The sequence below is a fragment of the Oppia nitens genome, unplaced genomic scaffold (genome assembly GCF_028296485.1).
Source record: "Oppia nitens isolate AA-2021 unplaced genomic scaffold, nextdenovo-longstitch-racon4-pilon3 scaffold11_pilon_pilon_pilon, whole genome shotgun sequence".
Classification (NCBI taxonomy): Eukaryota; Metazoa; Arthropoda; class Arachnida; order Sarcoptiformes; family Oppiidae; genus Oppia; species Oppia nitens.
In genome coordinates, this window is record NW_026533190.1 from 2,639,291 (window position 1) to 2,664,755 (window position 25,465).

Genomic DNA, 25,465 nt, shown 5'->3' on the forward strand with positions numbered 1-25,465 from the left:
TTTCTATTTTTTTCTACTAATAATTATCTATAAATTAATACCGTAATAACGGTATATTATTTGATTTTTTTATAAATATTAATTTTTGTTAATTTTGAAATTATTTGCGAATTTCAATTTTTTAAACAAAAATCCATTGACAATATGATTGAGATATTTTTCATTTATAAATACATAAATATATATATATTGTTATTTTTTTATTACTGTACTATTTACTATTAGTACTATTTTTTTAATTAATAATAATTTTTGATACAAAAAAATAGATCTGTTAAATAAATAAATAGGATTATTTTTTTATACAAATACTAATTTTCATAATCAATAAAAACTATTGCTAAAAATATTTGTAATTCAAGATAATTATTATAAATAATCCAATATTTATATACAAATAAAACCAAATTAAAAAAAAATATTAAACTAAACAATAGATTATATAAATTTTAATATTGAAACAACATAAATTATTTTACAAATAGTTGTAAAATTTTATAAAACAAAATTGTTTCAATTTGTGTTATATTTTTTATTTAAAATTTGACTGATTTAAAAAATGACCTGGACTCATTTGGCTCAATCACTTGAACCAATTCATACTTAATCTGCTGATCATTGTGTGCCATACACTGGCGATGTTGTTCACGTATTTCATCGCCAGTATATTTCAGTTCGTAGAGCACAGGTATCAGTTTGGCCACGTGTTCGACCGATATATCGATGCCTTCATTCTCGCCCATAGCGGTAGCCTTTTCCAGTACAGACTGTTCAAAGCTATACCTTTCCCGAATGGCTGTCCATTTTTTCAGTTCGTCTCTAATAGTTTCCGTCGACTTGTTAGACGTTTTGATAATTGTCCGCTGTTTGCGGATATGCTCATCGCACGAGTCGTTCCACACTGTGATGGCGTTTCGTTTGAGAAACAGTGCAAACTTGGCCATCGATCGCATAATAGTGTCCTCTTCCTGGCGAAGCATTTGTATTAAGTTGTCGATGTAGACCAACGATGATTCTTTACTTTTCTTACCGTCAGTCTTATTGGACAACAGTTTTACCAATTCCTCCCGTTCCCGTACGGTATTGTTTTTTCCTTTAAACAATCGGCTCCAGAAACTGGACTTTTGTAGATCCAAATGACGCAAATTTGTCAATATATTGTCGATATCGTCCTGACATTCGGTTATGTCTGCTTTCAATTGGTCCAATTCGGCCAAATAGTTGACAATATCTTCGGTAATGTTCAGCAATGGTTTGCTGAGCGCCAGTATCAGACGTCGTGTTTCGTTGATGGACACTGTGTTTTGAATGCGATGCGGTTGCAAAGGTTTGCGTGACTGGCCAACCGTCACATAGTTTAGTAGACGTTTACACTCGTCCACTGAACGCTGCCAACTGAGCTCATAGTTGGCCAACCAATCGGCTTCAAAATTGATACCATTTTTAACGGCTATCAAATACTGAAACGAATCATTATCCACACAATACATGGTATGTCTGTCCAACAATATCCTGGCACCGGATGTCTGTTTCTCCAACTGATCCAACACTTGTTTGAGTAGCGCCGGTGTATTTCTTGGTTTGTAAAAGGTTGGTCGTGTGTTAGTAAACACAAACACCATGTTATTGGTAGCATCCTTATCGAGGTAACTGAGCAACTGTTTCAGGCAATACTCAAACGAATTGGTCAGTCGTTTTTCGTCGGGTTTCATAAGTATACAGATCAGATGCAATACTTCATACTGACTGATAAACTGCAGGACGTGATCCAAATTATGTTTATCCTGATCAGTGCCGCGCGTATCGCCCACACCGGGTGTGTCTATGAGTCGCACCAGTATCTTGTGGTCGGTATTTTTATCGTCATATGTAAAACAATACGCTCGACACTGCTGTGTGGTTGACTGTCCTGGACTATCAAAGTTTTCATTGTTGTCGCCGCCAAATGATACCTGTCTAACCTGATAGTCGACATCAGTGACAACAAACTGAGTCGGTATAAGACACAGGAGCTTACTATTGACTGCCTGTTCCAGTGAATCATTGTTCAAATAATTGGCAAAAGCGTTGATGAATGTAGTCTTTCCCACACCTGTCTCACCCAACAGTAATATATTGATTTCATTTGTAATGTTTGAATCCATTTACAAAATAATTTATAAATTAAAATTATTTTGATAATTATTAATTATACTGTTAAATGTTTTTTTATTAAAAAATACATACTATATATTAAAAATATTATTAAGCTCTCTTAGTTAGCTAAATATTGTATTATCTTTATATAATAATTATTTATAGAAATATTTATCATATTGTTGTTAAATTAACTGATAATTATTGCATTTCTACAAAAAAAATGGTTTAGCAATTTCTACTGGTTTTATTAGAAAAATAAATAATTTTATGTAGTTTAAGTATTATAAAAATTATCAAATATACAATATTCAAACATTATTGTATGTATTTATAATAAATCATACTAAAATGTACTGTATAATATAAATAGTTTATATAAATACTGTATACTATGTCTATTATGTGAAAAAAATAATAAATATTTTTTCATATTATAATATTGTAAATACTTTTAATATAAAAAACTTAACAATTACAAGATAACTCAAGAAAATAAGCAGTTTAACTATTATTTAAAATTATCTTTACATAATAAATTTATCAACTACTAAAATACAGCATTTTTCTATTGTAGATATTAAAAATTTATATTAATACTGTATTAGTATTGATATACTGTATTATTAATAGGTACTAGTATATTTTTATTATTTATAATTAAATCCATGAGCGTCCTTGACAAATCAATACTTAATATAATTAAAAAAATTTTTTTTTTTATATTTTAATCAGTAAGAAAAAAAATCAACTGACAATGAATTTTAATCCCATTATTACAGTATATGTTTGACATTTAAAATAAGACAAAAATTTTTTTTTTAATTAAACATAATTATTTAAATAAAATATTTTTTAAATTAATAATTAATTATATCTGAATACACTAAAAACTGATCTAGGCATATTGCTATCAATTTCATGGTAGGACATACGTTTGCATTGGTTGTCCAATTTGACAATATTATCCTCATGCAACTGTTTGATCAGTGCACCTGTCTCATTCAATTGGTACAGTTCCTCAATCAAACCTTTAACATAGTCAATGGTAATTGTCTGTACATTGACACTACCCATTTTAACAAGATTGTCCAGTACATTTTTGACGCGCCTGTAGTCTTTGACTATTGTTTCCAATTTTTCGATTTCTTTTTTGTTGTCATAATTTCTGAGTGCTTTAGTCAACTGGTTGTCCATATAATCGTCAAACGGATCCGGGCATACGGTTAGGGCATTGTGATTGAGAAACAATGCAAATTTGGCCACCGATTTCAGTATGAATTCCTGTTCGTATTTGTTATCGTGAATACGGATGTCGTACTGACGGATAAGCGTTTCTTTACCTCTTTTCTCTGTATTTAGCCTAAGCAAATGATCCAGTATACTTTCCTCGTTAATTTTAGATTGATTACGAAACATCGAGTAAATAGGCTTCAAAAACGATATTTGTTGCCTATGTATAACATCAATACAATATAATGTATAAAACAAAAATAGATTTTTATATTTAATTAATTTTTTATAAAAAAAAATCTAAATATATAGTTAAAAAATGTTTATTTGTTTTCCTTACTTATATCTCATAACTTGTTGTTGATGTTTCAATTGATCAATATTACCTTGACAGTTTCGTATTTGCAATTTTTCCTGCTCCAATATCTGCATATTTAATTCAATAATATTTGTTATCAGGAATATCGGTTTGGCCAACGCCAGTATCAGCCGACGGGTATTGTTGATGGACAGTGTGTCCTGTATTTTGTGCGGCACTAACGGTTGAAAACCTGTACTGCCGTTGACAATATAGTTGAACAGTCGGGTACACTCTGCAACCGATTTGTCCCAACTGACAATACTGGCCTGTCTTTCCATTTCCGAGACTACCAACCCTTTGGTCATCGCTATCAGACATTGAAACGATTCGTTGTCCAAATAGTACTGTGTATACGGTGTCAACGGTATGTCCACATATGGCGGCTGGTCTTTGATTTCCGATAACATTTTCTTCAATAACATCAGAGTACTGCCCGGACTATAGTAGGTATTACGTGAATTTGTAAACAAGAATATCATGTTTTTTGAGGCATCCTTTTGAAGATGGCATAGTAGTTCACGGAAACAGTACTTGAAACCATCGGTCAGTCTAACCGTATCGGGTTTCATCAGTATACAGATCAGATGCAGGACATCGTAGTGTGCAATAAATCGCAATATATTGTCAAAATTGATTTTGTCCTGATCGAGACCACGGGTGTCGCCCACACCGGGCGTATCGATCAATCGTATTGTATGACAATTGTATTTAAAACAATAGGCCCAACAATCCTGTGTTACTGAATGACCATCAAAATTGAGTGACTCGTTTGAATCGGGTTTTCCATAGTCAACATATTGAATTTGCGAATTTTCATCGGTCCTTACAAACTGTGTCGGTATGACACCCAGGGGTTGGCCATTGACTGCCTGTTCCAGTGTGTCGTACGTCAAGTAATTGGCAAAAGCATTGATAAATGTGGACTTTCCTACACCAGTTTCGCCTAATAATAAAATGTTAATATAATTGATTTGTGGTGTAGACATATCTAAAAACTAAACTATTACAAAATAAAATAATACAGTTAACTATTTTTGTTTAGCAATTTAACTATTGAATATTTTTTAAGTGGTTTTTATTATACCGGTATTATGTACTGTATAAGTATTTTTTTTATCAATGTATGATAATTTTTATAATGTTATTTAAAAGATTACCGTTACTCAACATTAAATAATAATAATAATTTATTATCAATGTATTTTTTATACAGTATAAGCATAATTATCTAGAAGCTATGACATTATTGAAATAAGAGTATACTGTATGTATTACAATTATAGGGAACAATACTAATTTAATTAATTATTATTATTATTATTATTATGTATATATTGATTGATATATTAAAATTATTTTTAACGATATTAAAAAATTTGAAATAAATTCAATAATGTATTTATAAAGATATTATCTACATAACTATACAGTATATTTAAAATTATATTTGCATGCTTATTTTGAATGATAATTTTTTAAAAATTATCATATTGTATAGATTTACAAGCATGCTAGATTTAAAATCATACAATATGTTTATTATTTTTTTTTTTGAAAAAAATCTGCAAGAAAATTTACTAAATATAAAAAATCATTAAAAATTATAGTTTATTAACAACTGTGTCATTTTATTTGTACAAATATATTATATTAATTAAAATTTAATAGCCATAAAAAACGACCTGGACTCATTTGGTTCAATTACGTAAATCAGTTCACGTTTTATTGCCAGTTCATTGTGTGCCATATATTTACGGTGCTGTTCGCGTATTTCATCGCCAGTATATTTTAGTTCATAGAGGGCTGGTATCAAATTGGCCACATTTTCCACTGATATCTCTATGCCTTCCAGTTCGCCCAAATCGATAGCTTTTTCTAATAGTTTACGTTCCATACCATACCTCTCATATATGGCCTGCCATTTGTCCAGTTCCTGTCTAATGGTTTCCATCGATTTGCTCGATGTTTGGACAATACTTTTCTGTTTGCTTATGTAGTCGTCGCACGAGTCGTTCCACACTGTAATGGCATTACGTTTGAGAAACAATGCAAATTTGGCCATCGATTGCATAATAGTGTCCTCTTCCTGTTTGAGCACATGTATCAAACAATCGATATGAATAATGGAGTTCTCTTTGGTTTTCTGACTATCGGTAGTCTCCGATAACAGTTCCAGTAGTTTATCTTTTTCCTTATCGGCTCTATTTTTGCTACCAAATAGTCGTCCGAAAAAACCCGTCGGCTCCTGTCGGTCAACATGCCTGAGTTTGGTCAGTATGTTATCGATATCTTCCTGACAATCGGCTACTTGTGCTCGCAATTGATTCAATTCGTTGAGATAGTCGCAAATATCGTCGCTCACCTTAACTAATGGTTCGCTTAGGGCCAGTATCAGCCGTCGGGTTTCATTGATGGACAGTGTGTTCTGAATGCGATGCGGTGGTAGCGGTTTGCGTGACTGTCCAACAGTCACATAGTTCAGTAGACGTTTACACTCGTCAACCGAACGCTGCCAACTGAGCTCATAGTTGTCCAACAAATCGGCCTCAAACTCGACACCGTCCCGAACGGCTATCAAATACTGAAACGAGTCGTTATCCACACAATACATGGTCTGTTTGTCCAGTGGTATCCTAACACCTGGTGTCTGTGTTTCCAATTCGTCCAATACTTGTTTGAGTAGCGCCGGTGTGTTTTTCGGTCGATAAAACGTAGGTCGTGTGTTGGTAAAGACAAACACCATGTTATTGCTTGCATCCTTTTGAAGATAACTAAGCAATTGTTTTAGACAATACTGAAATGTTTCGGTCAGTCTAACCATATCGGGTTTCATTAGTATACAAATCAGATGCAACCACTCGTACTGACTGATGAACTGCAGGACATGATCCAAGTTATACTTGTCCTGATCGGTGCCGCGCGTATCGCCCACACCGGGTGTGTCTATGAGTCGTACCAGTATCTGGTGGTCATCGTTTTCGTATCGGAAACAATATGCTCGACACTGTTGTGTGGTTGACTGTCCTGGACTGTCAAAATTTTCATTATTATCGTCACCATACGACACGTTTCGTAACTGATAGTCGGCATCAGTGATAACAAACTGAGTCGGTATAAGACACAGGGGTCTACTATTGACTGCCTGTTCCAGTGAATCGCTGTTCAAATAATTGGCAAAAGCGTTGATGAATGTAGTCTTTCCCACACCTGTCTCACCCAACAGTAATATATTGATTTCATTTTTTATTTTATTTGAGTTCATTATAAGTTAGCAAATATTATACATAAATCTATAAACTTTATGTTATAAACATTTATAAATTGTATTTTTATTAATATTTATTCATATAAAACAAAATAATATAAAATTATATAATAATATATTTTAAACAATTAAATATGACATTAAATAATTATTTTTATTGTCTTAACTTTTCCATTACAAATAAATATCATAAAGTGTAAACGTATTGAGTACTTTAGATTGCTTAATAAATAATAGTACTGTAATAATAATAATAATAATAATAATAATAATAATAATAATAATAATAATAATAAAATATAATAAATTTCTGCTAATATTTAATGTTATAGTTTTCTTTAATACCGGTATTTTGTGTGTGAAATCAATGATAAAATTATCTTATCGTTAGGAAAAAAATGCAATTATTGTACTAAATTTTTATTAATATTGTATAGACTATATACCAGCAATTCTCTGATAGGTAAATTATTATTAGTTGGTGCCTACAACGTTAATTATATTAAAAATAATAATAACTAAATGAATATAACAAATATAACATTACAATTTTAAAAGGGATTAAAAATTTTAAATAAAATATCAATATTTTACATGTTTTGATGGTTTACTACAGTTAATGTTAGAAATTAAACTTACAATATATATATATATATATATTGTATACTATAAACTATTAATATACAAACTATTAACTAAATATTTTAAAAAGGGTAAAAAATATTTTTTTTAATAAAAGTTTATTTTTGAATGAGTAATGTATTTGATTGACATTACTATACATTATGTAAAAAAGTTAAATTCAAAAATCTATCATGATAGCATTAAAGAGAACTAGAGGTATATACTAAATGGCTTTCACATTTGATAACTGTACCTGACAACATATAAAAATAAAATAGTTAATTAAATAAATTGCTAGATTTTGTATATAAAATCTAAATATATTTCAAAAAAAAATAAGAAATCAATATAATTTATTATTTATTATTATTGATTATAATCCGCATTTAAAAATAAATTAAAAATTATGTTTAAATATTTTTTTATTATTTATAAATAATATACTATAAAATTATATACATAATGTTATTAAATTAAATAAAAATAAATTATTATAATAAATATAAATATTATTTTGAATTTTATTGGACTTTGTTATATCCAGTTAGTATAGTTCAATGATATTTGAGCAATCTAAAAAATGATCTAGGTGTATCACCATGTATTTCATACAATGATTCGCGTCGACACTGTTTACTTAATTTAGTTATACTCTGCCGGTGCAACTGTTTGATCAGTGAACCGGTCTCTTTGAGTCCATACAGATCCTCAATCAGGCCTTTAACATAGTCAATGGTAATTGTGCGTACATCTACATTTCCCATTTTGATATAACTGTCTAATATTGATTTCTCTCGTCTATATTGTTTCAATATATTATCTAAATTTCTAATTTCCTGTTTACCGTCAACATTATTGTCATTATTATTATTGTTATTGTTATTTTTAGTATAATTTATCCGAGCCTTATCCAACTGTTCCTCGATATACACCTCAAACGGATCATTGGATACAGTAATGGCATTTTGACTGAGAAACAGTGCAAATTTGGCTACCGATTTCAATATGGCTTCCTGTTCATATTTGTTGTCATGCAAACGGGTGTCATACTGTCGGATCAGTGCTTCTTTACCTTTTTTCTCTGTATTCAACCGTAACAGATGATCCAGTATACTGTCCTGACTGTGCTCGTATTGACTGCGAAACATCAGATAAATGGGTTTCAAAATTGATATTTGTTGTCTAATTATAATTTGAAAAAAAATAATTTAGTTAATAATTATTTGTAATGTATAAAAACTATCTATTATTTTGTTACATACCTATAGCCCATCATATTTAGTTCCCGGTGTAGTTCATTAATATTACCCTGGTAGTTACGTATTTCTAGCTGTACCCTTTCAAGGACTACCATATTTTTCTCAATAGTATTTGTTATGATAAATGCCGGTTCCGTCAGCGCCAGTATCATACGTCGGGTATCATTGATGGACAATGTGTCCTGTATTTTGTGCGGCACTAGCGGTGCAATACCTGTACTGCCATTGGACACATAGTTAATCAATCGGTTACATTCGTGGACCGAGTTGTCCCAACTCATGGCATAGGTATGCTTCTCCATCTCATTGAATACCAGTCCATTGCGCTGTCCAATCAAACACTGAAACGAATCGTTGTCCAAACAGTACATTGTATGCTTGTTCAGTGTTATGTCTACATTGGGAGGTTGTTCACGGATTTTGGCCATCATTTGCCTGAGCAGTACAAGCGTATGGCCGGGACGGTAGTTAGTGGTACGGGAATTAGTGAACAGAAACACCATGTTTTTTGAGGCATCTTTTTGCAGATGACATAACAGTTGTCGTAGACAGTACTCGAAACCGGTAGTCAGTCGTGTCATGTTTGGCCGCATAAGTATACAGATCAGGTGCAGTACGTCGTACTGGGCAATGAATCGCAATATACGGTCAAAGTTGACTTTGTCCTGATCGAGACCACGGGTGTCGCCCACACCGGGCGTATCGATCAGACGAATGGTATGGCAATCGTAGGCAAAACAATAGGTTTGACAGTCTTGTGTTACCGACTGGCCGTCCAAATTGCACGATTCGTTTTCATCTACCTGTCCATAGTTGCACAGTTGTTCCACATAGTTTTCGTCGGTCATCACAAACTGTGTGGGTATGAGACATACTGGGTCTCCATTGACTGCCTGTTCCAGTGTATCGTATGTCAGGTAATTGGCAAAAGAATTGATAAATGTTGACTTTCCTACACCTGTCTCACCTAATAATAAAATATTGATATAATTGTTGTGTTGTTTTGTTGCCATAATATAATTTAATAAAACAAATTAACAAAAATTAATTTTTAAAATCTACACAAATTAAAATTGAACAAAATTTTTTTATTATTATAAAACACACACATACAATTTACTCATTACTGTAATAATAATTTTTTTTGGTACATAACAAACTTGAACTAAAATACAGTATATATTTTGAATGAATATAAAATAATAAAATAATATATAATAGCAATTAAACTTGTACTGAATGTTTATAAAAAAAAGTACAATTACTTTATTGCTATTTCCCATACAAATGTAATAATACAATGTCTAATCAATTAGTATAGAAAATAAAGTTGTTTGATGTAAATGTATTATCAATATATATATATATATATATATATATTATATAATATATATAACAAAACCATATTAACCATTGTTATCAGAGACACTTAGAAACACATATTGTTCATACCTTAAAAGTTAAACATTTTGATTACATAACAATATAGCAATAAATAAATAAATGTTATAATTAATAACAAACATCTATTATAACATAAGTTCAATTTTTAGCATAATATAATTATTGTACTCAAAAAAATATAAAATAAATTAAAATATTTGAATTATATAAAAAATATTGAAATTTTAATATTATACTAATTAGTGTTTAAAAATAGCTTGAAAATACTAGTGTTTTACTAAAAGTTAGCTATAATTTTATTTAATTATTTATATACTAAATATACAAATCTTTAGTTTTTAAAAAATTAATAATAATATTTTTTATAATAATATTTCTAATAATTTTCAATATTTAAAATATTAATATGCTGTAAATTTATATATACAATAACATTAATAATTTTTAAAAAACTTTAAATTTCTAGTTTATTTAATTATTTAAAAATGTATTAAAACTTATATAATATGTATTTATTAATTTAATTTAATCTAAAATATTTACTTATTCTTAAAACAAGTTTTATAATTGTCGTGCCGTGAATTGAATAGGTTATGGTTTTAATTTAGTTTAAAATAAAACATTAAAAAATTGCAGTCGATTTGTATATAATTTCATTAAAACTTTATTTGAAAACTTATTTAAGAAAAATACATTTTTGTCAACATTAATATTAAATGATATCTATAAGCATAGATAAAGTATACAATTTTGATAAACTATTGTCTATAAGCATAGACTGTTTATAATGTATTCATGTATACAATGTGTTTGACTGGCCTAACTGGGCTGTCCTGGATCAGTTTTGACCCACATTTATATAGTGTTTGTGTGTATAGTCTTGTGTGCCTTACCATTGATAGGTCAGTTTGACCCACATTTCAATGGGAGGTCTATTTCTAGAAAATCTATCTTTTTGTGTATATATTGATAGTGTGTTGTGTTTGTGTGAAACAATATTTTAAAAGCATATATTTGGGTTATAAAATGTGATAAAAGGGTTTGGAGGGGTTATTTGATTGATACCGATATTCTAGGAAAGTTTAAATTATGGGAAAGTATTTTCAATTTATTTATAACTACTTTTATTATTAGTTTAAGTAAAATAACTTTTATATATTTACATAATAATCATAATTGTTTTTTAAAAATTATTATATCATTGCAATTTTATTGGCTATAAAATCAAATTAAAAAGTTTATGACAATCATAATTTAAAATATTACTTTAAAAAAATTAGAGAACCATTACAGAAGTTTATAATATTTTTTTATGGCAATTAATAATATAATAAAAGTATATAATGTTTTTAAAAAATTTAATAAAATTTATTTACACTAAAAACAAAATACTGTACAAACAATATTTATATAGATATAATAAAAATAAATTATAACATAACAATTTAACAATAGACATTTAAAAATTAACATTTAGTTGAGTATTATTTAGTATAATAATTAATTATAATTTAGTGCCTCCAAACCTAACCTACATATATCTATCATATTTAGTTAATAATCCAAATTTGTTGTATTGCTTATTAAAACCAATTGCCACCTCCCAGATAACCTCCCAGACCGCCACTTAAGCCCCGGTAACCGCTATATCCATAAGCACGTGGAGCACCGTAGCTTCCATGACCTTGTTGACCATAATTATAGCTACTACTTCTGCCTCCATGTCCATATCCATTACCACCATAGCCTCCATTACCTCCATTACCACCATAGCCTCCATTACCTCCAAAGCCTCCATAGCTTCCATAACCTCCATATCCACCATTACCACCATAACCTCCATGATGTCCATGATGTGCCGGGTGCTTTATATGAGTGGAATAACCCCATTTTCTGTGAACTATTATGATATTTAAGTTAATAAAATTATATTAATAAAATTTTGAATTTTTTGAAAAAATAATATTATAATAAAAACTAACTACCTGGGTGACCGTATAATCCATGTCCTAATCCATAGCCACCGTAATATCCATTGCCGCCGCCATAACTTTGACCAAAAACTGATGGCAAACTAATAGCGCAAAAAGCGGCAAACAATACAATAAAAGCAATAATCGATTTCATTTTTTTAGCTTTTAATATAACAAAAATTAATTTTGTTTTTTATTAGTATTGAAATATTTGTTTCCAAATAAACTGCTATAAAACAAAACAAAAATTGTAAACTATTTATATATAAAAAAATAAAAGACACAAAAATATAGATTTAAATAGATATAAAATATACGTTTAATAAAATCAATAAAATCATAAATATTTTATTTAAAAGTTCAAGGTTTGGGAAATGCTTATCATTTTGTCAAAAGTTAGTAATCAATGATAACTAAAGTTAATACTAATTAATATACAATAAGTAACAATAATTAACAAATGTTTTACAAATTGTTTTTAAGGATAATTTATTTTACAATTTTTTAAAATTGACAATTATTATTGTTATTATTTTTTATTATATAACTAATTAGTAACAAAATAGTTTGACAATAATTATACGATACAATATATGTTACATATTTTCATTTCAATATCATTGAAAAATATTTCAAATACTAATAACTAAAATAATTAGAAATAAATCAATTAAAACATATATTTTTCTCAAGTCAATCATAATTCCCGTCATAAAAATTATTAGAAATTTTTATCGAATATATACTGTATATATATATATTAATCAGAAATAAATATTATTTGAAATAAATATTATTTGAAAAATATGTTAATTTCATAAAATTAATTATTTGATATTTCATATTAAATAATAATAATATATACAGTAAATATACAAAATAATTATATTGGAAAACATAAGTAAATTATTATGAAAAATTAAGATATACAGTATATAGCATATACTATATGCAGTATATAAAAATATAATATATATAGTTATATAATAGTAGTAAAAAATCAATTAAAATATGCCATTAAACTATAAATATTTAACAAATTTAACAAAAATAACTGTATATTAGAGTAATTATCTGTTTATGAAATTACACTACAATTTCATTTTACGTTAATTATGTATTTAAAATTTTGTATATATTTTATAATATTATTATATTTATTTTTTGGGAGGAATAAAAATTTATGATTATTCATAATTTATAAAAAAATTACATTTTTTACATAATATTTTTACTTAATAATTAAAACATTAGATGTCAATATTGTATCTAAATTTAACCTAAAATATAGCATTTTATTATTACAGTAATCTTATATACAGATAAATAGATAGTATTTGAATTTTCATATTTCAATATAAACTATCTTTAAATAAAATAAAATTATAAAATTATGTTTATTTTATTTATAATTATTAAATATATATATATAATATCCTGGTAAATTTAGTTAAATTAAGTAATCAATTAATTCTAATTAATTTAAAAATATTATTAATCTATAAGTTTAATTAATAAATAATTTTTGTTTTGCTTATGACTTATTTTATTTTATTGTAAATTAATTAGTTCAAATAATCGAAAAAAAACTATTCATATTATAAAGTTTTTAAAAAAAAACTATGTTTAATTTTAATATCTAGATTTTTAATTTATTAAACAAATATTAGATATAAATAATAATTTAGATAATATTCAACTGACAATACATTAATAAATTAAAATATGTATTTAGCTGTCAGTGCCTCAGGGCTTATGATAAAAGATAATGTATAGAAAATATATATTTGTTTTTAATTTTTAAATTTTTATCAAAATATTTGACTTTACATTATTAGAGTGACATATAAATTGATATTTTATATGACATCTAACAGTTTTGTCATTTTATAGTAAAATAATATAACATTTAAATTATGATATAAAAAATAAATAAATAAAGTATAATTATCAACATAAGTGAAATGTTTGGAAATAAAATAAAATAAAATTATTAAAACATTAAAAATGTTTAACAATAATTATTTTATTAAGATTCAAAACTCTAGAAAAATTATTTTAAATAAAAATAAATGTTTTTTATTTTAATAATTAGTAAATTACTTAATCTCATATACAACATAACAAAACTTATTGTGTAATAAAAGTTTCAGTATTTTTATTAATACAAAAAGTGTTAATATCATATTTTGAAAAATGATACTCATTTTTATCATCAATTAACAGATAATTGTTTTTTATATTGTTTTTTTTGTTATACCATAAGTTATTTAATACCAAGTAATGGTAAACGATATACTGTTTAATAATAATAATAATAATACAGTTGAGTATAATTTAATATATAAACTGTTTATTAATTAAATATTAATGCTAAAACTTTATTAATACTGAAATTAATAGAGTAAATAAAAAATAATTTTAATAACATTTAAGTATAAATTACTAACTATTTAATTAAGATATGTTAAAAAATATAAATAATATATATATATAATCTATTATACTTTTTTTTATTAAAATAGTTATTACCGGTATATAAACACTAAAGTATATATAAATATATATATATATATATAACTAACAAATAGATAAATACATACAACTAATCGCAAGAGTATTATCACTTGGTTTTAATCATATTATATAATATACCGGTATATAAATACTAAAAGATTTAGTCTAAAAGTAAAGTAAGATTTAGGAGAGAAAATCCTTTTGTAAAAGTGATTATTTAAGTGATAATAGTATTGACTAAAATGTCTAATAATCAAAAAAACTTTATTAATACTATTATATAATAAAAAAAAGTGTAATCCATTAACACAAAAGTTATTAATATGTTTGGTTTAAAGAAAACTGCTTTGACATCAATAAAAAATAATTTTATGGTTAATAAAAATATAAATATATACTTCATATAAATACTTATTAAACTAAAAATAATTTAAAGTTAAAACATATTTTTTTATTGATAATAATTACACTATATAAATAATAAAAAAAATTAAAATACAATATAGTTTAAGCAAAGTTATCATAAGACTTAAAATTTTCTTAAATATATATATATATTTGGTTTTCTATTTTTAAGTCGATAGCAAATCACTGTTACTTAAATTATAAGATAAAATAAAGTCATAATAAGCTGTCTATGCATGTATGGAAAAAAATACATAACTATTATGAATATACTGTACTAAACTGACTGGACTATAAGTGCACACAACAAATGGATTAAAATATATAGAATATATGATATACCGTACGGTATAACAGTTGAAACGGTAGTATAGATGTTACCAATCAGTATGTCTTGTGATAACTTTCCTCCGTAAGCACTGGTATGTCCGTACTGTACTGTATTCTGGGAACGGTAGGAGCAGCTGTTCTTTACTCACATATTATGCAAGAGATTAAACATTATAATACTTAATACTCTCCACACGACTCTCTCTCTCTCTCTCTCTCTCTCTCTCTCTCTCTCTCTCTCTCTCTCTCTCTCTCTCTCTCTCTCTCTCTATGAGTAAGGAAAAGTACCAAATACATCAATGGCTATATATATAAGCTATCTGTGCAAAAATATATATATGAAATTTTATTTTAAGTATATTTCCCTGCAGTGTTGGGTACGGTATGCAAGTGTTGTTATATATATATTTGACAACGAACTGTGTCTCCAACAGACATCAAATAATAATAATATAAAAAGTTTTATTGAATTTGTATTGTACTGTAATGTAAAACACTATTCAAATTATTGGCCAAAAAATGTTTGGGTAAAAAGCATTTGTAAAACAAAATCTCATTTTTATTTCTCATACATAGTTAGCTTACTTTCTCTCTCTCTCTCTCTCTCTCTCTCTCTCTCTCTCTCTCTCTCACACACACACACACACACACACACACACACACACACACACCTAACTATATGACCGACACATTTTGTATGTGTGATTCAACAAATGTGTATTAAATTAAATATACAATACTTTTTCCTTTACATATTTGCTGAATACAAAATAAAATCAAATAATACTATAGAATAAAATTAAAGTCAAATGTAACGGACGTCAAGATTATATTATAGTTATTTTGTGAACATTTTAAAAAAAGATATATAAGGTATTTATATAAAATATAATAAAAACTTTTTTACATGCAATTGCATAACAATAACACATTGGATTATCTATTAAACATACAATATGTGGAGCAAATCTATGTTTGATGACGTTTATGCTAAGCAGTGACTAATTGAAATTATAATAACAAATTTTATTGTAATAATTTTTAAATATTTATTTAGAAAGATCAAAATTCATGATGATTGATGACTTTATTGGGCCAATGATTAAACTAATGTATTGTAAATAAAGCATTTTAAAAAAATTGTTGTTATACTATACCGATATAATGTTCAATTTACTGTAATTTTTTGTTTTTGTAAAATATTGTTTATTAATTTATCAATATGTACTGATATAATAGTGATATATTAATCTATAGATATTATTATATATTAAATCATAACATTTTACTATATAATATAAATTTTTAAATTGCTTATTTAGTGAAATAAATTACCAATGCACTTTAAAATTTTACAAATCATTGCATTAAAGTTTTTTTATAATATAAAAATTTTTGATAATAATTTTATTGACTATAATAATAAATTTTATAACATTTGTGTGCTAACATCATATTTGTCGGTATATAATGTGTAGTAAAAATTGTTATATTGTGTTTTATTTTATCATATATGTACTATACATTATTATAATAATAATGATAATAAATTTTGGTAAACCGTACCAATCAAACAAACATATTAGTGTATAAATACTGTACAGAAAAAAATTAGGTGTGTCTCCACAGGATAGAGTCAATGAGCTGTGTTTTATGAGTTCCCTTTAAATATAATGACCATGGTCAATAAATACATGTATATATAATATATAGGAAATACTACTATATTAAAGTGTTACATAAAATAATAGCATCATTATCATTTTTCAAAAAACAAAATACTGTAATATTAAGTAATATTAACTGAAAATACAATATTTATGAAAATGTTTATGAAAATTAAATAATTAATTTTAATAAATAATAAAAATCAAGAAAAAAAACAAATTAATTTGATTTTTGTTTACAATTTTAATCATAAAATATAATCTGTTAATATTTTTTAGCTTATATGTAATAACTTTATATGTAATAACTTTATATGTAATAACTTTATATGTAATAACTTTATATGTAATAAATTAATTTTTTGTTTGTTTGACGATACTCTCTATTATTAAATATAAACACCTTTAATTTGATGTTATATTTTATTTATTTACAACCATTTTTATGATATAATATCTAAATATGTATATACAGGTAAATTAGGTGTACAGTGATAGATAAAAAATAATATATTACAGTCATAAAATAAAACACGCATTTTACTGTATTATTATAATAATAATATTACAATAAAATAGAGTACAATATTATTATTAATACAATACTCCCATAATGTCATATAACATTGGTATAGATTTTTAATCATTATTATTACATAATAAGAGAGAGAGAGAGAGAGAGAGAGAGAGAGAGAGAGAGAAGTTAGAGAGAAATTGCTGTAATTATAACTGATATAACATTTATACCTACACTATACTGTATATATATAATTTTGTTTAATGAAAATGACTTAACTTTTTTAATATTAACAACAATTTTGGGGTTCACTCTCTCTTTTCTAATATATAAAAATATAAGTATAATAGCATTCACTTAGCGTTAATGATTGGGACTATTGTTTTGAGTGCGAAAACCATAGCTATTAGTTTTATGGCTTTTTTGTTGTTGTGTTTAACTGTATTTTTAGTGACAAATTATATTTGAGCTGAAAAATATAAGAGGATTATTTAATTTTTTTTTTGTGTAAAAGTTATATATATATACACACTGTATATAAATTTATGTATTAAATATATTGGGCAAATATGACATTAGTAGGCTAATTATAAATAATTACATGTATACCAAACAATAGTGGTCTCCTATGTTTTGTTAATAATATATATATATATTTGTCATTGAAAATTGTATAAAATGGTAAAACTTTTTATTTAACAAAAATTTGTTATTTCCTAATTTATTGTAATAATTGTTATTAATGTATTCAACAAAAAATTTAATAATCAATAAACATATTAAATGATACTAAATATTTAGCATCTTTGTTATCATTTTTTGTTGAATATTTTTATTTACTTATATAACAGTTAAATTGTCAAGTATTTATAAATTTAATTAAAAAATTTATATTTTACAAACTATCTAGACAATTACTTATAAAAAAAATGTTAGCAATCAATATGTTTGTACAAATATTTGTAAATAGTTACTAAATATTTTTTATATTGTACTAATAATGTTAAAAATATTTTTGTACAAAACAAACTTTTATTTTATTGTAAACTAACTCCAGTTTTGTTACAAAAAAAAAAGTTTATACATTTTATAACAACAACAAAAACTGCTGTTTGTTGTATTTGATTCTACAATATATACTAATGTATATGATATACACTGACAGTACAATAATATAAGGCGTTATTATATATAGTATTTACTACAGTATATACTGTAGTCACACATACAGTAGTTTTTTTTAACTGGCCTTCAATTTTTGTTATCACTACAAAAATAAATAGGTTTTGAAATTGACATCCAATTCATCGAAACTGATATATAGTATATATATATATCAATATAAATATCTTACAATTATTTGGTGGGAAACTGGAGGTCAATTCAATTGTATGTAGAAGTTGGTGCTGGATATTGGATCCGATATACAGTATATACTATATATACTGTATATATATCTCTTTCACTTATAGCTCATTGACTTTTCTGATATCAATTGTCACAATAAAGATATCTATAAAAAGAAACATTTCGTTAACTTTGACACAAAAACTGTTGGACAGAAAAATATCATTGTATTTATAGCATTGGTATTGTATAGACAGTATTAGACACACAGACACACCATATATATCAAAATATTTTACCAAAAAAAACACTAATCTATAAATAGATTTATTAACTAATCAAATATTTTATGCATGTATGCTATATAATAATTAAACAAAAAATTATTGAATGTTTATAAAACTAACAAATGTTTATATAATAACATCTGCAAAATTTTTATTTGAGAAAAAAATTGAAAATATTTAGCAATTTATTTTCCCGGGTAACCTAATACCGAAAGTCTATTGTATTGAATATCTTGCTTAAGGAAAAAATAGGAAAAAAGTTGACAATTGTGTGATAAGAGAAAGAAAAAGAGAGAGAGAGAGACCAACACTTTTGTCATTTGCTGGCAAATCGATAGCCAAAAAAATAGTTGACAGTAGTATCGGACAACAATACCAGTGAAAAACCTAAGGGTAAAGTGTGTGTGTGAGTGTGTGTGTGAGTGAGTGTGTGTGAGCTACCAGTGCTACTAAATCTATATCTCGAAAAGTCAATCGCAACGATTAGATAAATGACAATTAAATATAGTAGTACTTAACTATTTGGATTATTATTAATATGTCAATCATATTGATTGATATATTAAACAATTATTATATTATATTTTATTTTAAATATTAGTTTACAACAAAATGAATAGTGAATATTGCAAAAAATTATAATTAGAAAAAATATTTCAATTTATATATATAAAAAAAATTAATTTAAATTTTGAGTTCAATGCGTTAATTTGACTTTTAGCGAAATTAAAAAAAAATATTAAGTTTATTAATATTCAACGATATTTTGTTTGATATTTTAAAAATTTAATTAAAATAAAACAATTGCTGTCATCTGTGATTATAATGATTTCAACTTTGTGTTATCTCAACTAAATTAAATTTAAAAATAATAATGTTATTTTATATTAAATTGATTAAATGTTTTAGAAAAAAATTTATTTAATCATTTTATTTAATAAATATATATATATACTAAATAATTTTGAATTAATAAAAATTGTTTTATCTATTACTATTGCTTTTTATACAGTACAAATTAATATATAAAATTTTATATTTTAAGAATAAATAAAATAAATATTTTCTGATTGACCGCATTTTTGATAAATATTTGATCTGAAATTTTTTTTATTTGATTTGATAAAAATATAAAAAATTATATATAGCATTAAAAGTAAAACTTTATTTATTTATTTTTTTTTGTTAGCAATAAAATATTTATTACAAATGTTTGAAATAATTTTTTATATATTTTTCAAGTAGTGTACAAATCTTTAAAATATTGTATATATTATACAGTAGTAGTAGTAGTATATTAAATATTAATAACAGAAAATTTTAATTTATTATTTAGTGGTCAGTATTTTATTGGCAAAAAATTTGCTGATTTTATCAAAAATTTATTTCAAGTGATGACCAAAATAAAAATAGCTATAAAAATATATAAATTATTTTCTAGTACATTGTGTGTATATATAACACTATATACTGTATATATTTATGTTTATTGAAATTTAAGATTAAATTTTTATGTAATATTAAATTTTATTACAAAATTTAGATTAAATTTATATATATATAATAATATACTATAGATTTATTTATTACACTAGATTTTAAACACATAAAAAATAAAAATATTATGTCATATATGAAAAACCAAAATTCGTGTTAAATTATATAATTATGAGCATCAGTAGTATTAATGGTATTATTTAAATAAATACTAATAAAAATATAATAAATATGTAATAAAGAAATGTGTTTATCGCTGATAACAAGGAGTCTAACATATATTGTATTTATATATACTTTTATAGTAGACATACATGTCTATCGTCGGTACAATAATTGCATAATATATCACATACTATATTATTTGTGAGATTATTTCACTTCACAAACACTTTAGCTGCTATACTGTCTTTTCCCATCATCTAAATGAGCCAACAGTTCCCTATTACTATATTATACAGTATTACTACTGCTACTACTACCAGTAGATTCACTAATATACAGTATAACACATTATATAATAAATGTAAGTTATATCATATACAATATATATATATATATGTACAGTAGTATTGTACAATAAAACATCAAAACTCAATATAAGATTAGTAGCTTTTTGTGTTTGATTGTTGTTGAATTGTTGAGCTCAGGGAGATTGAGAGGACACCAAATATAATAATAATAATAATATATAAGTCATCTAGTTGGTARTACACACACACACACACACACACACACACACACACACACACACACACACACACACACACACACACACATCCAATAGTTGACATTTATTTTCTTTATTCTTAAGTCAGAAATTCTCTCTCTCTCTCTCTCTCTCTCTCTCTCTCTCTCTCCCATTCATTCATTTACTCGCCCACTCACCCACTTATTCCCTCACTAACTAACTAGAAATGCTATTGAAATTGTTGATTATAACTCATTCAATGGTAGTTTAATAATATTGATTGGCATCACCAGCACTGGTATGTGTGTGTGTCTGTGCGATGTGATAGACATACAAATTAAAATCCAATCCCAATAGTAGTATAGTTTATAATGGCATTTACCTTATAATACATTAAATATTTGCAGTAAATAATAGTGTGTGTGTGTGTGTGTGTGTGTGTGTGTGTGTGTGTGTGTGTGTGTGTGTGTGTGTTCACAGTSTTTATAGATATAACTAATTTTTCAATATATTTATATATAAACTAGACTTTTCACACTTTGTTTACATTAAAAAATTGATTGTAAAAATACAATTAATTAAACGTAGTCTAAATTAATAAAAATGTATTATATTTAGTATTTAAAAGTTTTGTTTTTATAAATATGTCTATCAAGAGATCGACTAATTAAACAATTTTTTTTATTAGTTGAAACATATTTTGAATTATATGGTTTATTTAATATAAAAATTTCAAACAAACTAACTAAATGTTTGCCTAAACAATCAAATTGAATGACTAATCCCTTAGACTGAAATGCAAACACAAATTTTTTTTAAGTTAAATTAATTGTATATAAATTAAATTAATGGATAGTTTGATAGTAGTAGTTCAGTATAAAGATATTAGTTAAACAAAATTAATAAAACTGAAACATTTGAAACTTAATACTTATTTTTAAAATAATGACAATTAAAAACAATATATAATAAATTTAATTAAAAAAATAGTAGATGCAAAACACAAAAATAAAATATATAATTAAAACATCATTTTAAAAAATGATTTATTAGAATTTTATAATTAAAATTTAATTAATTTATCATTAATATGATCATCAATGGCATCATAAATACTACTAAATCTATAATTTAATTTATAATATAATACTGTATTTATAACAGTGAAATAGTAGTGATATTAAAACATATTTAATAAATAAATAATAATTAATTATTATATTGATGTAAACCAGTTATTGAAATTTAATATTGTTTTTTGTTGTTGATGTTTGTTTCACATTATTAACGGGGAGTAAACTAAATATTTTTATCTTATGTTATTAATACTTAGATTTGCAAAAAAAAAACTCAAACAAAAAAAATCATTTACGAAAAAAACAGTTAATACTTTAAAACTGTTATTTTAATTTTATTAAATTAACCAAAAAAAATAGTTTTAATTACATAATGTCTATCTATTATAATATAATAACACTATTGATGCTATGTTTCACAATTAATGTGCCGACAAATCTGGTCAGCGGTCAGGATGTGTCACCGGAATCGGTACGCGGACTGCGCGACGAGCTATTTGTCAAAAGAAATTACACGAAATATAGTTTCCCAGTTGTCGATCACCGGCAGACTGTCAACGTTAGTGTCGGCATACGTATGCTCAAGATTGTCGACCTGGACATCAAGACACAGGTCCTTACACTCAATGTCTACGTCTACATGGGTTGGATAGACGAAGGATTGCAATGGTCGCCACAAGAGTTTGGCGGCCAAACCCAACTGGTCGTCCAGTCGGACCTGATCTGGAAGCCCGATCTGATGATCACCAACGGTCCGGATGCCTTTCATTTTGAACGTACGTTCAAAAGTACGACACTGTCGGTCAACTCTACCGGCTATATTGAATGGGTACCGCAAACCCAATTGAAAACCTATTGTATGACTAATCTGCGCGACTATCCGTCTGATGAACAGCGCTGTCGGATAACATTTGAGCCATTTTTCGACATCAAGTATGTCGACGTCAAACCGTTTGATTTTTACAAAGTGAGCACTTTTTTGTTTGACGAATCGCCCCGTTATCCTAACCAGGAATGGGATGTCACGAAAGTCGAATCCTATCGACGAGTCGACACATATGTCGAGGGATCGTTTGCCCGGATTATGTCTTTTCTGACGATAAGACGGCGCCAATCGATTATGTATTACTTTATCAAATTGCCGACAACAGTGGCCGTAATATTGTCGGTACTTATGATGGCATTTCCACCGAATTCCCTGAAAAGATACCAATTGTTTGTATTGTCGCTGTCGATACTGTTGCTAACAGAACTGGTAATTATCAATAAGACCGGCTTTTCGGGCAATAAAGGAGTTCCACTGGTATTGCGAAACAATGCCATAATTATTGTCTACATATCTGTTATGATATACTTGTCGATTGTCATCAACAGAGTATTCTTGATGTCCAATCCGTGGCCACAGTTGACCTCAGCTGTGGCTAATAATCCGTTGCTTCGGTATATAGGAGTTGGCAATTATCTGATTACTTGGACACTGGAAGAGGGCGTCCAAAGTGGTATCGGTGCTACAATTAATGCTAAAGTTTCGCTAACTGATAGCCAAAACGATTGGATATTAATGACACTATTGTTGGATAAAATCTTATTTTTCTCGTATCTATTATTTTTGATTACAATCTATACATGAAAAAAACAAAATAATAATTATAATTAAAATATTAGTGTATTCAAATTTGAAATTAGTCTAATTTAACTCAATTAAATAAATATTTGTTAATTATTAATATTATTTTTATTTGGTGAAATATTATTAATGTTATAAAACTAGTTATATTAAAAATTTATACTACAAAAATTGTCTATACTGTGTACTAACAATTAAATTATTCATAATTTAATATAAGATAAATAACTGTATACTGTATTTAATAATATAATTTTATTAATGGATACTTTAATGCCCTTACTTTTTAATAAAAAATTTATAATTAAAACATATAAAAAATTGTTTGATGATATGTGAGTAGAAAAAAAATAAAATAAGTTTTTCAAAAATAAAAAAATATTTAAATTTATATTTGAAAAAATATTCATATGAACACGTTTTATTTATTATTATTATTATTATTATATTTTATGTTTGACTAAACTTGTAAATTATTGTAAACAAGTTATGATATGATAGGGACTCTGTTTGTTCACATACTAGACTAGTATTACTAGTGCCACAACAATTCATATATATAAAATATTTTACATTTATATAACGTATATATATATATCTCAATATCCCTCACTCACTCAGTCACTCATTTATTCACACATTCACCCACTCTTTCATTTACTCACTCACTCAACACATTTTCATCTCAATTGATGATTAATGACTGCATTGACTACATTTGATACCATCATTACCCGCAAAAAAAATAAATAAAACCTTAAGACTAGACATGAAAAACCATTAGATAATACACATACACACAAAACACACCTTATATTAAATAAAAGAAATTTAATCTAATTTATAATAAATACTTTTGAAGATGAAAAATACAACAAATATAACACATATAAAACTATTTCATATATAGATTTACATTTGCATATCTAAAACAAATATACTAAAGTCTAAAATTTATTGAATAAATGTTCATAATAAATATTTTTAAAAAATACATAAAATATTAAATTTATAAAAATATATAACAAAAAAAATATAATAAAACATAGGTTACTTTAAAAAAAACACAATAATATCATATATACTAACCGTTTTCACGTCTAAAGCCAAACCAAACTGTCATATTTAGTCATATTTTATAAATATCATGTTTTTTGAAATATCATATATTTTCTTCAACATCCATAACATTGTTGACCATAAATATTAGTTTTGAAAATAAAAAAAAATATCCGCTAAAAAAATATTT

At 25.8% G+C, this 25,465-nt stretch overlaps 6 protein-coding genes across 6 annotated transcripts; 1 reads left to right on the forward strand and 5 right to left on the reverse strand.

Moving 5' to 3' along the window:
* Positions 1 to 23: 23 nt before the first annotated feature.
* On the reverse strand, positions 24 to 2,144 carry LOC128951594 (uncharacterized). The gene is made up of 2 exons (XM_054296844.1): positions 565 to 2,144; positions 24 to 27 (listed from the first exon to the last, which is right to left on the reverse strand). The coding sequence occupies exons 1-2, from the start codon at positions 2,142 to 2,144 to the stop codon at positions 24 to 26; spliced, it is 1,584 nt and encodes a 527-aa protein (XP_054152819.1).
* Positions 2,145 to 3,003: 859 nt separating this feature from the next.
* LOC128951604 (uncharacterized) lies at positions 3,004 to 4,736 on the reverse strand. The gene is made up of 2 exons (XM_054296855.1): positions 3,710 to 4,736; positions 3,004 to 3,589 (listed from the first exon to the last, which is right to left on the reverse strand). The coding sequence occupies exons 1-2, from the start codon at positions 4,714 to 4,716 to the stop codon at positions 3,004 to 3,006; spliced, it is 1,593 nt and encodes a 530-aa protein (XP_054152830.1). The 5' UTR covers positions 4,717 to 4,736.
* A 648-nt stretch (positions 4,737 to 5,384) lies between these two features.
* On the reverse strand, positions 5,385 to 6,992 carry LOC128951613 (uncharacterized). Its single transcript, XM_054296861.1, has one exon. It carries the CDS (start codon positions 6,990 to 6,992, stop codon positions 5,385 to 5,387), a length of 1,608 nt encoding a protein of 535 aa, XP_054152836.1.
* Positions 6,993 to 8,173: 1,181 nt separating this feature from the next.
* Positions 8,174 to 9,858, reverse strand: LOC128951621 (uncharacterized; the record flags this gene model as incomplete). The annotated part of the gene is made up of 2 exons (XM_054296871.1): positions 8,174 to 8,801; positions 8,882 to 9,858. Coding segments are annotated over 2 exons (1,605 nt in total), but the record flags the coding sequence as incomplete, so codon positions are not given.
* Positions 9,859 to 11,865: 2,007 nt separating this feature from the next.
* On the reverse strand, positions 11,866 to 21,241 carry LOC128951632 (uncharacterized). The gene is made up of 3 exons (XM_054296882.1): positions 21,213 to 21,241; positions 12,268 to 12,356; positions 11,866 to 12,182 (listed from the first exon to the last, which is right to left on the reverse strand). The coding sequence occupies exons 1-3, from the start codon at positions 21,239 to 21,241 to the stop codon at positions 11,866 to 11,868; spliced, it is 435 nt and encodes a 144-aa protein (XP_054152857.1).
* Positions 21,242 to 22,995: 1,754 nt separating this feature from the next.
* LOC128951642 (acetylcholine receptor subunit beta-like 2) lies at positions 22,996 to 24,219 on the forward strand. Its single transcript, XM_054296891.1, has one exon. The coding sequence runs from the start codon at positions 22,996 to 22,998 to the stop codon at positions 24,217 to 24,219; it is 1,224 nt and encodes a 407-aa protein (XP_054152866.1).
* The last annotated feature ends 1,246 nt before the right edge of the window (positions 24,220 to 25,465 follow it).

What these genes read in the sequence shown, in the direction of transcription:
- LOC128951594 (XM_054296844.1), bottom strand. Translation starts at nt 2,144, where the DNA reads ATGGATTCAAACATTACAAATGAAATCAATATATTACTGTTGGGTGAG.
- LOC128951604 (XM_054296855.1), bottom strand. Translation starts at nt 4,716, where the DNA reads ATGTCTACACCACAAATCAATTATATTAACATTTTATTATTAGGCGAA. An exon ending in CAACAAGTTATGAGATATAA is followed by an intron (nt 3,590 to 3,709) that starts GTAAGGAAAACA and finishes TGTTATACATAG; the next exon opens with GCAACAAATATCGTTTTTGA.
- LOC128951613 (XM_054296861.1), bottom strand. Translation starts at nt 6,992, where the DNA reads ATGAACTCAAATAAAATAAAAAATGAAATCAATATATTACTGTTGGGT.
- LOC128951632 (XM_054296882.1), bottom strand. Translation starts at nt 21,241, where the DNA reads ATGGGAAAAGACAGTATAGCAGCTAAAGT. An exon ending in GACAGTATAGCAGCTAAAGT is followed by an intron (nt 12,357 to 21,212) that starts GTTTGTGAAGTG and finishes TTGCGCTATTAG; the next exon opens with TTTGCCATCAGTTTTTGGTC. An exon ending in TGGATTATACGGTCACCCAG is followed by an intron (nt 12,183 to 12,267) that starts GTAGTTAGTTTT and finishes ATATCATAATAG; the next exon opens with TTCACAGAAAATGGGGTTAT.
- LOC128951642 (XM_054296891.1), top strand. Translation starts at nt 22,996, where the DNA reads ATGCTATGTTTCACAATTAATGTGCCGACAAATCTGGTCAGCGGTCAG.